Raw genomic sequence first — 12,915 nt, 5'->3', positions numbered from 1 at the left:
AAGGTGAAAACAAACAGAGAAATGATGCAGAAAAAAGTCGATGAGGTTACTTGTCTCAGGAGTTTAATATAGTGAAAATGGCCTATTACAAGGGCTCTAAGCATCTGAATGCTATTTCCTTCTAAGATTCAGATAAATATTAACCTATAGCTATATATGCATAAACATAAAATGAAAAGATAACATTGATAAATAAAATGAAGAAGGAAAGTACAGGTCTTGCCACAAAACCATGGCTTAAAAAAATGGCACTTTACAAGTTCTGTCTCTTGCACACCAAAATTTCTTCATCAGAACCTAGTACTTACAACTTATACACCAATTCTGTATACAAACCAATCTATTCTTAAAAGAACTAAACTTGTGCAAACCAGTGCTATCTTTATTACAAATTTTCGTGTATAAATACTCCACCAAATGGGCTTGTTTGTGCCTAAAACTCATCATTCCAATGCTCAACACAGAATTCTAACAATATTGTTATTTGCACACCATTTTTATCACACCATTCTCACCTCAGTTCCATTTTTATCAACACCTTTTCTCACTCTCTTTTTTAAACAAGAAATGTGTAAAGATGGTGTAACAAATGTGGTGTGCAAATAACATGACTATAGCTATAATTCTGCAACTCAGCAATGATGCATGCAATTGTTCTCTCATTGCTTGGATTGTTTCTTTTTCTGACTAATCAACTTGAGATTGTGACTTCGATTGATCCTCTTGAGATTGAGAATTCAATTTACCATTTTGAGACTGTGAATTCCACCGATGGTAACTGCTCTTAGCATTCTGAATGTCTTGTCTAAGTTCTGCATACATTTTCACAGAAGAACTGGATAAACTATTTAATTGACCAAGAAACCTGGTCAAGCTTGCCCGAAATCGATCAAAACCTGAGACCCAGTCCTCTGAGATGTCATCGCTCAATAGATTATTTGATGATTCACCAACAATATCATCCTTCCACGCTGGCATACGACGATGATTCACACCTTTCCGCTCATTCTTATCTTGGTGTGGCAAGAACCGAGCAGTATCAGCCGCTAAACTCTTAATGGAATCCGTAACATCCTTGATGGGTAGTTTACCAAGCTTTTCCAGCCAGACATAACAGGTGGCATAAATTGGAGGGCCATAATATCGCAGGACTTCAGATTGGGGCATCCTTTTTCTCTTGGATGATTTTTGTTGAAGGGAAACACATTTTTGAAGCCATCCTGTTAAAGCCTCTAGATAGGATTTCTGGGCTTCGATCCATCCGGTGAGGTTTGATGATAGAAAGTGAAGTTCATCTTCAAGATAGGCAATAATCTGCCTATGTAATTCAGAATGCATGGTGATTCTAGCATGGCTGTTGTGATATGTTGCTGACATGATCTGAAATTGAAGCATGTGGCATTCAAACATCACTTCCCACATCCGACTTAACCTGTCATTGAAGCAAAACAGAAGAAACGGATAAAATACAAATGCAAGAAGTTCGTAATAAATTACACAAGTTTACATATGTGAGCAATACATCTCAATGATTATTGACTGGATAAACTCTAGTAAGTTGCTTACTGGTCCAAATTTATTAAAATGGCATATAAAGGTTGTTAGTGCATCAGTGAGTTACAAAACAGAAAGCCAACAATCTTGTTTAGGGTATTACCGAAGTTAAACTTAACAGTTAACACCAATACATGGAAAACTATCAATTACATTAAACTATAACAAAGTTGAATTTTTTTTGTCAGGCTCAAAATTCCGCCATTTCTAGAAAAAAGCATCTATGTTGGAAATTGTTGCTTCAACATTTTGCATACGATCAAAATTAGGTCACAGCATCCAAATTTAAGGAAAGTTAAGCACACTAAAGCCATAGGAGTTAGAATGGGCTTATTTTGAGTAGTATCAAGTGCATGCCCCCTTTCTCCTGTACAGTTTCTCTCTCTTTAATGTAATTTCCACCATCATCCGAAAAGAAAAAACCTAGTAACAATACTCCTAATTTGGACAAAAGGTTTTGATGTTTTGACATTTTAAGCCCCCCTCCCCAGCCGAACCAATGACACTACGTCGTCTACCTATGCAAGAACTTGGACACAACACAGGGACTGTTAGTGTTAGGAACCCAAACAAGCAAATGAAGAAACTGATAGAAAGCAGAGAAAGAAGAATGAGAGTTTTATTTCTTGACTGAAAATGAGGAAATCTAAGGGTTTCACCTTCACAAAGGGCCACCGTTGTCCAACCGAGCACTTGCATGGTTATTACAAAGATACAATTCAGTATGAGTCTCCGTTTTAACCTCTTCCCTCTATTTATCTACACTCAGCCCTAATAACTAACTACTGTCTCTACCAACTTAACTTCCGCAATTCTTATAACTAACTAATTGCTTCGCCTTATCGTAACTACTTTCCCTATGTCCTAACAAATAGCTTCTACATTTGAAGAGAAGAAGGAAAGCAGTGTTCTTAAATAATTTCTGTTTAGTGAAGAGTTTTCTGATTACTCTTCATGATGCACATTTTATGCCATTATGGATATACAAATGTATTATAAAGGCAGTACATGACGGCATAAAACACTCAAACGCATCATAAAGCAAGCAGAACCTATATAATAATACCCTTCAATCAACTCCTCTAGTTGTGGCTGAAGCTCTTTGTCCCGTAATTCCTCAATCCTCTTTGATATAGAGTATATCCTGTGAATTGAAACTATGATTCTTGAGTGAAGATCCTTGACTATAGCACGAGTTTTATCAATTGTGGAGGTCTTTTCTCCTTGTGATTCCAGGTGCCTTAAGATTTTACACTTCGTGTCGTATTCCTTTCTGACAATCTCACTAGCCTGTAACTCACAGAAACAAACAATAATATTAGCAAACAGAAATAAAAATGCCCACTTTCTATGCATTTACCTATCTGTTTAAAATACTTAATTGTCAACAGAATAACTTTCGGGGGTGCAGGGCGAACGATTTCAAAATGAATTCCCTATTCATTGATAGAGAAGATCACCAAGATATCGTGATCCCCTGCCGAACTAGTCTAAGATCCAAACCAGGACTATTCCAACATACTATCATCAAAATGTAATGTCCAGGAAATATACAAAGGTTTACGTAATTGCAGATAAATATGCACAATACCTTCACTTCATCATAGAGCTTCTTTTCCCAAGCATACAGCCTATCTAAGGTTGACGCGTGGCTTCCAGAGATCATACAGGAAGTGTCAAAGAGATTATTTACATGGTCCTCCATATCATCTTTTGAGTTTGCTCCCAATATGTTTGAGGATGATCGAGATGATGTCGTCCTATGCCAAGTTAAGTACTTAACCGAGTTTTGAGCAGGTTCTTGGGAGATTTAAAGAAGAAAAAAATTAGATATTGAATTTCAAATATAGCTTTCAGCTAACAGGAATGAGTGTTTAAATGAAAAAAAAACAGTAGGAAAGGACAAAATCAATTACATCTCACATACCCCAATTATATAATGGAGTCTCTGTTGTCTAGATTCTCCACAACACATTGTAGCATAACAACCAAGCCTTAGTCCCACTAAGTGAGGTCAACTACATGGATAGAACTACGATATAAAGCCCTATCATAAATTATGTTTGTTGACAAAACATTAATCTCTAAATATTTCCTAATCGCTTAGTCATCATTTTTCTTGGCCTCCATTTGCCTCTAGAAATTGGACAAACCTTCATTTAATCTACTCTTCGTAAGGCTTTTAAAGGTCTCATCCATACATGCCTAAATCACCTAAGGTGTGATTCTAGAATTCAGACTAAACCTGCCTATGAGTCCTTGATGCTATACATAGTTGGTCCTAAGCCCAAATAAAAGGTGAAGGTTGTATTAAGTAGTCAACAACCAACTTAAAACTTTGTTGAATCTCTATGATATGGATTAACAATGTAACATTGCAAAACAACCAATAATTTTAAAATATCAACAATACTCAGATTTCATAGTAGAATTTGCATTAATGACATAATCCTAAGGAATACTTTCAGAAGTAACAAGAGAATTGGTCCAACCCAACAAGGTCATTAATATCTAGGAAAATGCAGCATTCAATAGTAAAAAATGACTAGAGAAAAATACCTTCTGGAAGTTGACTTGGGTCTTCCCCACATGAGAAACATGCCTTCAAATATGAGGATACCATGGATCCATCTGTTACAATTAAGAATGACCTGGTTTAGCATCTTCAAACGAACTATAGTATTACAACATCAATGAGTAGAAACTTTCAAATGCCTTCTTGAAACAGAAAATAGTTTTTAAACAGCTTCACCAACAACAAATATTTAGTAAAACATGTACCATGGTCCCTACATGTACCTGGTCTATGGGGTATATTCCCTATTTTCAATTTTTGGCCAAGTGTCTTAAGAGCATTTTATAAGTAGTCTACAGAAGCGGCATGAATAACATATTTCAGGAAAAGAACATGCCATACAACACTTCTTCATTGTATTTTAATTGGATGTTGCTAACAACTGCTTGTATCTAATATTCCTCAGATGGTCATTGAAACACAAACAGATAGAGGGATAGGAACCAGAAAGCTTACTTTCTTTCCCTGGGAATATCGGGCGAAAGTGAAACTTATTTGCTTCAAGCATCCTTGGAACCTCTCTACCAGACTCAGAAGCTTTATTAAAGAGAACTTCAATGTCTTTTATGCTTGAAAAGAAATTCTTAGGGCAAACTTTGTTTTCGCTATCATTTTCTTCGTGCTCTGGTTTATGTATTTCAGGTGGTGGCAAATCTACTGCAGGTGCTGTCTTTGGAGGTGATAAATGAGGAGAGTTTCCTTTCTCATCGTTTACTAATTCAACTTCAGAAGCTGAATCCCCTGTTACATGCTTAGTTGTGACGGGTAAACTATTTGCTTGAATGCATTCATTAACTCTATTACGATTTTCAAATCTTTGGACTAAGGTTTCTGTGGTAGGCTCGTCATCGAATTCATCTTCAGAGACATGAGAGCCTTCATTTCCATGAGAAGAGGCCATCTCTTCATCATCTTCCAACTCCGGAATTCCCTCCTCCACCCTTAGTTTTGCTACATCATCACCATGCCTCGCATCTAGGTGCATCTCCTTCCCTTCTTGAAAAGAAAATTGATGGTCAATTGGATTAAAAAGACCAAAGAAATCCCAATGTGGAGTTCCAGCTGGAAGAGAAGAATCTTCAGATGCTGGTGTTTCAGACCTTTCAGTGAAACGAGGGGTGGCATTTTGTGGAGTACTTGATGATGTTACTGTCCCAATAACCGACACATGTGGTTTTTCTTCAACCTTTTTAGAAGAAATGCTGCTAAATCTCATATGATTCACTTGGAACTTACTAGAACTTGGAGGGGAGGGAGTTGGAGAAAATGTTTCAGGTGCATCGACACGTTGTGATATTGATGATGACGAGAAAGATAACCGTGAAATCGCCCTCTCAGTTAAAGGAAGTGGTTCTGGTGTTGCATTGGTGGAAGTGTATAAGGAAGACTCAACTGGTGCTTCAGGTTCTGAGAATTTTATCAGAGCTGTTCCTATGTTTTTCAGTGACTGGATATATGAAACATGAGCAGCGGCTAGCGAGCACCGTCCATCAAGTGCTAGCCTAACAAACCTTTTTACTTCTTTTGGTAGGGGAAAAGGCCTTACTAAATGTATACTAAGTCAAAATCAATAGATATTTGGATATATACCTAATCTGAAATAGTGGAACAGATCAAGCCTTGCTTTCAATAAGTCATGTAGTTTCACAGCCAACAAATTCTTAATACTTGTCCAAATTTTATTTTTGAGTAACGAACAGAAAAGGGTAGAAATTACCAAAGAAAAGGTGAAAACAAACAGAGAAATGATGCAGAAAAAAGTCGATGAGGTTACTTGTCTCAGGAGTTTAATATAGTGAAAATGGCCTATTACAAGGGCTCTAAGCATCTGAATGCTATTTCCTTCTAAGATTCAGATAAATATTAACCTATAGCTATATATGCATAAACATAAAATGAAAAGATAACATTGATAAATAAAATGAAGAAGGAAAGTACAGGTCTTGCCACAAAACCATGGCTTAAAAAAATGGCACTTTACAAGTTCTGTCTCTTGCACACCAAAATTTCTTCATCAGAACCTAGTACTTACAACTTATACACCAATTCTGTATACAAACCAATCTATTCTTAAAAGAACTAAACTTGTGCAAACCAGTGCTATCTTTATTACAAATTTTCGTGTATAAATACTCCACCAAATGGGCTTGTTTGTGCCTAAAACTCATCATTCCAATGCTCAACACAGAATTCTAACAATATTGTTATTTGCACACCATTTTTATCACACCATTCTCACCTCAGTTCCATTTTTATCAACACCTTTTCTCACTCTCTTTTTTAAACAAGAAATGTGTAAAGATGGTGTAACAAATGTGGTGTGCAAATAACATGACTATAGCTATAATTCTGCAACTCAGCAATGATGCATGCAATTGTTCTCTCATTGCTTGGATTGTTTCTTTTTCTGACTAATCAACTTGAGATTGTGACTTCGATTGATCCTCTTGAGATTGAGAATTCAATTTACCATTTTGAGACTGTGAATTCCACCGATGGTAACTGCTCTTAGCATTCTGAATGTCTTGTCTAAGTTCTGCATACATTTTCACAGAAGAACTGGATAAACTATTTAATTGACCAAGAAACCTGGTCAAGCTTGCCCGAAATCGATCAAAACCTGAGACCCAGTCCTCTGAGATGTCATCGCTCAATAGATTATTTGATGATTCACCAACAATATCATCCTTCCACGCTGGCATACGACGATGATTCACACCTTTCCGCTCATTCTTATCTTGGTGTGGCAAGAACCGAGCAGTATCAGCCGCTAAACTCTTAATGGAATCCGTAACATCCTTGATGGGTAGTTTACCAAGCTTTTCCAGCCAGACATAACAGGTGGCATAAATTGGAGGGCCATAATATCGCAGGACTTCAGATTGGGGCATCCTTTTTCTCTTGGATGATTTTTGTTGAAGGGAAACACATTTTTGAAGCCATCCTGTTAAAGCCTCTAGATAGGATTTCTGGGCTTCGATCCATCCGGTGAGGTTTGATGATAGAAAGTGAAGTTCATCTTCAAGATAGGCAATAATCTGCCTATGTAATTCAGAATGCATGGTGATTCTAGCATGGCTGTTGTGATATGTTGCTGACATGATCTGAAATTGAAGCATGTGGCATTCAAACATCACTTCCCACATCCGACTTAACCTGTCATTGAAGCAAAACAGAAGAAACGGATAAAATACAAATGCAAGAAGTTCGTAATAAATTACACAAGTTTACATATGTGAGCAATACATCTCAATGATTATTGACTGGATAAACTCTAGTAAGTTGCTTACTGGTCCAAATTTATTAAAATGGCATATAAAGGTTGTTAGTGCATCAGTGAGTTACAAAACAGAAAGCCAACAATCTTGTTTAGGGTATTACCGAAGTTAAACTTAACAGTTAACACCAATACATGGAAAACTATCAATTACATTAAACTATAACAAAGTTGAATTTTTTTTGTCAGGCTCAAAATTCCGCCATTTCTAGAAAAAAGCATCTATGTTGGAAATTGTTGCTTCAACATTTTGCATACGATCAAAATTAGGTCACAGCATCCAAATTTAAGGAAAGTTAAGCACACTAAAGCCATAGGAGTTAGAATGGGCTTATTTTGAGTAGTATCAAGTGCATGCCCCCTTTCTCCTGTACAGTTTCTCTCTCTTTAATGTAATTTCCACCATCATCCGAAAAGAAAAAACCTAGTAACAATACTCCTAATTTGGACAAAAGGTTTTGATGTTTTGACATTTTAAGCCCCCCTCCCCAGCCGAACCAATGACACTACGTCGTCTACCTATGCAAGAACTTGGACACAACACAGGGACTGTTAGTGTTAGGAACCCAAACAAGCAAATGAAGAAACTGATAGAAAGCAGAGAAAGAAGAATGAGAGTTTTATTTCTTGACTGAAAATGAGGAAATCTAAGGGTTTCACCTTCACAAAGGGCCACCGTTGTCCAACCGAGCACTTGCATGGTTATTACAAAGATACAATTCAGTATGAGTCTCCGTTTTAACCTCTTCCCTCTATTTATCTACACTCAGCCCTAATAACTAACTACTGTCTCTACCAACTTAACTTCCGCAATTCTTATAACTAACTAATTGCTTCGCCTTATCGTAACTACTTTCCCTATGTCCTAACAAATAGCTTCTACATTTGAAGAGAAGAAGGAAAGCAGTGTTCTTAAATAATTTCTGTTTAGTGAAGAGTTTTCTGATTACTCTTCATGATGCACATTTTATGCCATTATGGATATACAAATGTATTATAAAGGCAGTACATGACGGCATAAAACACTCAAACGCATCATAAAGCAAGCAGAACCTATATAATAATACCCTTCAATCAACTCCTCTAGTTGTGGCTGAAGCTCTTTGTCCCGTAATTCCTCAATCCTCTTTGATATAGAGTATATCCTGTGAATTGAAACTATGATTCTTGAGTGAAGATCCTTGACTATAGCACGAGTTTTATCAATTGTGGAGGTCTTTTCTCCTTGTGATTCCAGGTGCCTTAAGATTTTACACTTCGTGTCGTATTCCTTTCTGACAATCTCACTAGCCTGTAACTCACAGAAACAAACAATAATATTAGCAAACAGAAATAAAAATGCCCACTTTCTATGCATTTACCTATCTGTTTAAAATACTTAATTGTCAACAGAATAACTTTCGGGGGTGCAGGGCGAACGATTTCAAAATGAATTCCCTATTCATTGATAGAGAAGATCACCAAGATATCGTGATCCCCTGCCGAACTAGTCTAAGATCCAAACCAGGACTATTCCAACATACTATCATCAAAATGTAATGTCCAGGAAATATACAAAGGTTTACGTAATTGCAGATAAATATGCACAATACCTTCACTTCATCATAGAGCTTCTTTTCCCAAGCATACAGCCTATCTAAGGTTGACGCGTGGCTTCCAGAGATCATACAGGAAGTGTCAAAGAGATTATTTACATGGTCCTCCATATCATCTTTTGAGTTTGCTCCCAATATGTTTGAGGATGATCGAGATGATGTCGTCCTATGCCAAGTTAAGTACTTAACCGAGTTTTGAGCAGGTTCTTGGGAGATTTAAAGAAGAAAAAAATTAGATATTGAATTTCAAATATAGCTTTCAGCTAACAGGAATGAGTGTTTAAATGAAAAAAAAACAGTAGGAAAGGACAAAATCAATTACATCTCACATACCCCAATTATATAATGGAGTCTCTGTTGTCTAGATTCTCCACAACACATTGTAGCATAACAACCAAGCCTTAGTCCCACTAAGTGAGGTCAACTACATGGATAGAACTACGATATAAAGCCCTATCATAAATTATGTTTGTTGACAAAACATTAATCTCTAAATATTTCCTAATCGCTTAGTCATCATTTTTCTTGGCCTCCATTTGCCTCTAGAAATTGGACAAACCTTCATTTAATCTACTCTTCGTAAGGCTTTTAAAGGTCTCATCCATACATGCCTAAATCACCTAAGGTGTGATTCTAGAATTCAGACTAAACCTGCCTATGAGTCCTTGATGCTATACATAGTTGGTCCTAAGCCCAAATAAAAGGTGAAGGTTGTATTAAGTAGTCAACAACCAACTTAAAACTTTGTTGAATCTCTATGATATGGATTAACAATGTAACATTGCAAAACAACCAATAATTTTAAAATATCAACAATACTCAGATTTCATAGTAGAATTTGCATTAATGACATAATCCTAAGGAATACTTTCAGAAGTAACAAGAGAATTGGTCCAACCCAACAAGGTCATTAATATCTAGGAAAATGCAGCATTCAATAGTAAAAAATGACTAGAGAAAAATACCTTCTGGAAGTTGACTTGGGTCTTCCCCACATGAGAAACATGCCTTCAAATATGAGGATACCATGGATCCATCTGTTACAATTAAGAATGACCTGGTTTAGCATCTTCAAACGAACTATAGTATTACAACATCAATGAGTAGAAACTTTCAAATGCCTTCTTGAAACAGAAAATAGTTTTTAAACAGCTTCACCAACAACAAATATTTAGTAAAACATGTACCATGGTCCCTACATGTACCTGGTCTATGGGGTATATTCCCTATTTTCAATTTTTGGCCAAGTGTCTTAAGAGCATTTTATAAGTAGTCTACAGAAGCGGCATGAATAACATATTTCAGGAAAAGAACATGCCATACAACACTTCTTCATTGTATTTTAATTGGATGTTGCTAACAACTGCTTGTATCTAATATTCCTCAGATGGTCATTGAAACACAAACAGATAGAGGGATAGGAACCAGAAAGCTTACTTTCTTTCCCTGGGAATATCGGGCGAAAGTGAAACTTATTTGCTTCAAGCATCCTTGGAACCTCTCTACCAGACTCAGAAGCTTTATTAAAGAGAACTTCAATGTCTTTTATGCTTGAAAAGAAATTCTTAGGGCAAACTTTGTTTTCGCTATCATTTTCTTCGTGCTCTGGTTTATGTATTTCAGGTGGTGGCAAATCTACTGCAGGTGCTGTCTTTGGAGGTGATAAATGAGGAGAGTTTCCTTTCTCATCGTTTACTAATTCAACTTCAGAAGCTGAATCCCCTGTTACATGCTTAGTTGTGACGGGTAAACTATTTGCTTGAATGCATTCATTAACTCTATTACGATTTTCAAATCTTTGGACTAAGGTTTCTGTGGTAGGCTCGTCATCGAATTCATCTTCAGAGACATGAGAGCCTTCATTTCCATGAGAAGAGGCCATCTCTTCATCATCTTCCAACTCCGGAATTCCCTCCTCCACCCTTAGTTTTGCTACATCATCACCATGCCTCGCATCTAGGTGCATCTCCTTCCCTTCTTGAAAAGAAAATTGATGGTCAATTGGATTAAAAAGACCAAAGAAATCCCAATGTGGAGTTCCAGCTGGAAGAGAAGAATCTTCAGATGCTGGTGTTTCAGACCTTTCAGTGAAACGAGGGGTGGCATTTTGTGGAGTACTTGATGATGTTACTGTCCCAATAACCGACACATGTGGTTTTTCTTCAACCTTTTTAGAAGAAATGCTGCTAAATCTCATATGATTCACTTGGAACTTACTAGAACTTGGAGGGGAGGGAGTTGGAGAAAATGTTTCAGGTGCATCGACACGTTGTGATATTGATGATGACGAGAAAGATAACCGTGAAATCGCCCTCTCAGTTAAAGGAAGTGGTTCTGGTGTTGCATTGGTGGAAGTGTATAAGGAAGACTCAACTGGTGCTTCAGGTTCTGAGAATTTTATCAGAGCTGTTCCTATGTTTTTCAGTGACTGGATATATGAAACATGAGCAGCGGCTAGCGAGCACCGTCCATCAAGTGCTAGCCTAACAAACTTCTTCCTTTCGCGGCACAGTTGCAGTGCCTTATCTTCCTCCATTTTGGAGCTTGAGGCCCCCATTATCCCCAACCCTATAGTGCTTTGGCTTTCCCTTTATGGAAATTCTAGACCAAGTATCCTATCTGCAGATTCATTCAGCATAATATATATTAGACAAACATTAGATTAATCATACACACAAGTAGTAAAGATAATGAACCTAGTAACAATTTGCCACAAGAAAAATACAGATCAGAAGTGTTTTCACATCATAGAAACCAGATTCAAACACATAAAATTCAATACATCAGGTCTAGAAAACTGGTAGACATTATAGTGGCCATGAAAATCATCATTATGAAATGCATCCATCAATTTTCATTCAGGAATTAAATCAAACAGAAATGCATCTGATGAACACACTGAAGAAAACAATTTTAATAAAATCAACACAGCAACAAACAGCACCGACCACAGTTGATAAAGGAAAACCAATTCAAACTTAGAAACAAGCAGAGAAAAAGAAAATGCACATGAAACTGCAAGCTTCACAACCCTATATGAAGAACAATGGTTGAAGATGCATAAAGCAATGAAATTTAACATAAAAGAAGCAAAATTGAAGAGAGAGGTAGAAAACCCAACAGCAAAATCGGTTATAGAAAGTAAGGATTTTTTTCAACAAGTAGTATAAAGTTGGTATCAAAACCCAAAAACAGTTGATATAGAATGAACAAGGAGAATACCCAATAGGCAAAAATGACAATGAAGAAGAAAAAAAGAGTGGGAAATTGATAAAGTTGGGAAATTTGGTGTGTACCGAGGAAAAGGGTGCAGTGAAAGAGAATTGCACGCTATGAACTTGGATTTCAACGAAGAACCATGTAAGAGAATCATTTGGCAGAGATTGGATTTGAGAAAAGAATAGAATTTTGGAGAGAAGAGAGAGAAAAACATTGAATAAAGGAATCTGAATAGATCACAGTATCAACCATCAATGCAAAAGAAACACAGTCATAGTGGAAGACAGACATCTCAGTGCTATTGTGGAGCCCACTGCCGAAAGAGGGCCACGTGCTTCAAACATCAAATTTTACGATATAATGAGAATGTATAAAACTTTTAAAATATTATATATTATTTTCTCAAATTTTATTAGCTTTCTTGGTAAAGCATCTCATATTCCCTTTCACTTTCCATAAACATATTAGTTCATAGAATTGTGTAATGAGTAAACAAATAACCTTAGGATAGGTAGCGTTAGGCCTAACATATATGAGGTTTACTCAAGTGAAAAAATATGGTCCTAAACATTTACATAAAAATATAGTTGAACAAATTGTCAATTTACAATCGAATTTTGTTAAGTCTTATATAGTTTTAACTACCTTGTATCTACTATTATGTTTATTCAACAAAGTTAAAGTAGTAATATGAC

General features: G+C 36.5%; 1 protein-coding gene across 4 annotated transcripts; it reads right to left on the bottom strand.

The window, feature by feature from the left end:
* LOC109340955 lies at positions 168-12,453 on the bottom strand. 4 transcript variants are annotated; one of them, XR_002106871.1, is made up of 8 exons: positions 12,298-12,453; positions 11,494-11,620; positions 4,586-5,640; positions 4,114-4,185; positions 3,146-3,354; positions 2,621-2,844; positions 599-1,432; positions 168-412 (listed from the first exon to the last, which is right to left on the bottom strand). XR_002106871.1 is itself a non-coding variant. In XM_019578730.1 (7 exons), the coding sequence occupies exons 2-7, from the start codon at positions 11,556-11,558 to the stop codon at positions 688-690; spliced, it is 2,370 nt and encodes a 789-aa protein (XP_019434275.1). In that variant the 5' UTR covers positions 11,559-11,620; positions 12,298-12,453; the 3' UTR covers positions 168-687. The 4 variants fall into 4 exon arrangements, 2 of the variants coding, with proteins under 2 accessions (XP_019434275.1, XP_019434273.1); XM_019578730.1 differs by having other exon boundaries at positions 168-1,432; XR_002106870.1 differs by lacking the exons at positions 168-412; positions 599-1,432; positions 2,621-2,844; ... (1 more) ...; positions 4,114-4,185; positions 4,586-5,640 and adding exons at positions 6,021-6,265; positions 6,452-7,285; positions 8,474-8,697; positions 8,999-9,207; positions 9,967-10,038 and having other exon boundaries at positions 10,439-11,620; positions 12,298-12,452.

Source organism: Lupinus angustifolius, chromosome LG02 (genome assembly GCF_001865875.1).
Source record: "Lupinus angustifolius cultivar Tanjil chromosome LG02, LupAngTanjil_v1.0, whole genome shotgun sequence".
Classification (NCBI taxonomy): Eukaryota; Viridiplantae; Streptophyta; class Magnoliopsida; order Fabales; family Fabaceae; genus Lupinus; species Lupinus angustifolius.
Note: the sequence above shows the minus strand (reverse complement) of the source record. Positions and strands in the feature narration are given on the sequence as shown.

Bases quoted from the DNA above. Each gene is read 5' to 3' on its own strand.
- LOC109340955 (XM_019578730.1), bottom strand. From the start codon at position 11,558: ATGGGGGCCTCAAGCTCCAAAATGGAGGAAGATAAGGCACTGCAACTG. The intron at 5,641-11,493 runs GTTTGTTAGGCT...AGAAGTAAAAAG, and splicing joins CTGTGCCGCGAAAGGAAGAA to GTTTGTTAGGCTAGCACTTG. The intron at 3,355-4,113 runs GTATTTTTCTCT...AAATCTCCCAAG, and splicing joins CCCAAGTCAACTTCCAGAAG to AACCTGCTCAAAACTCGGTT.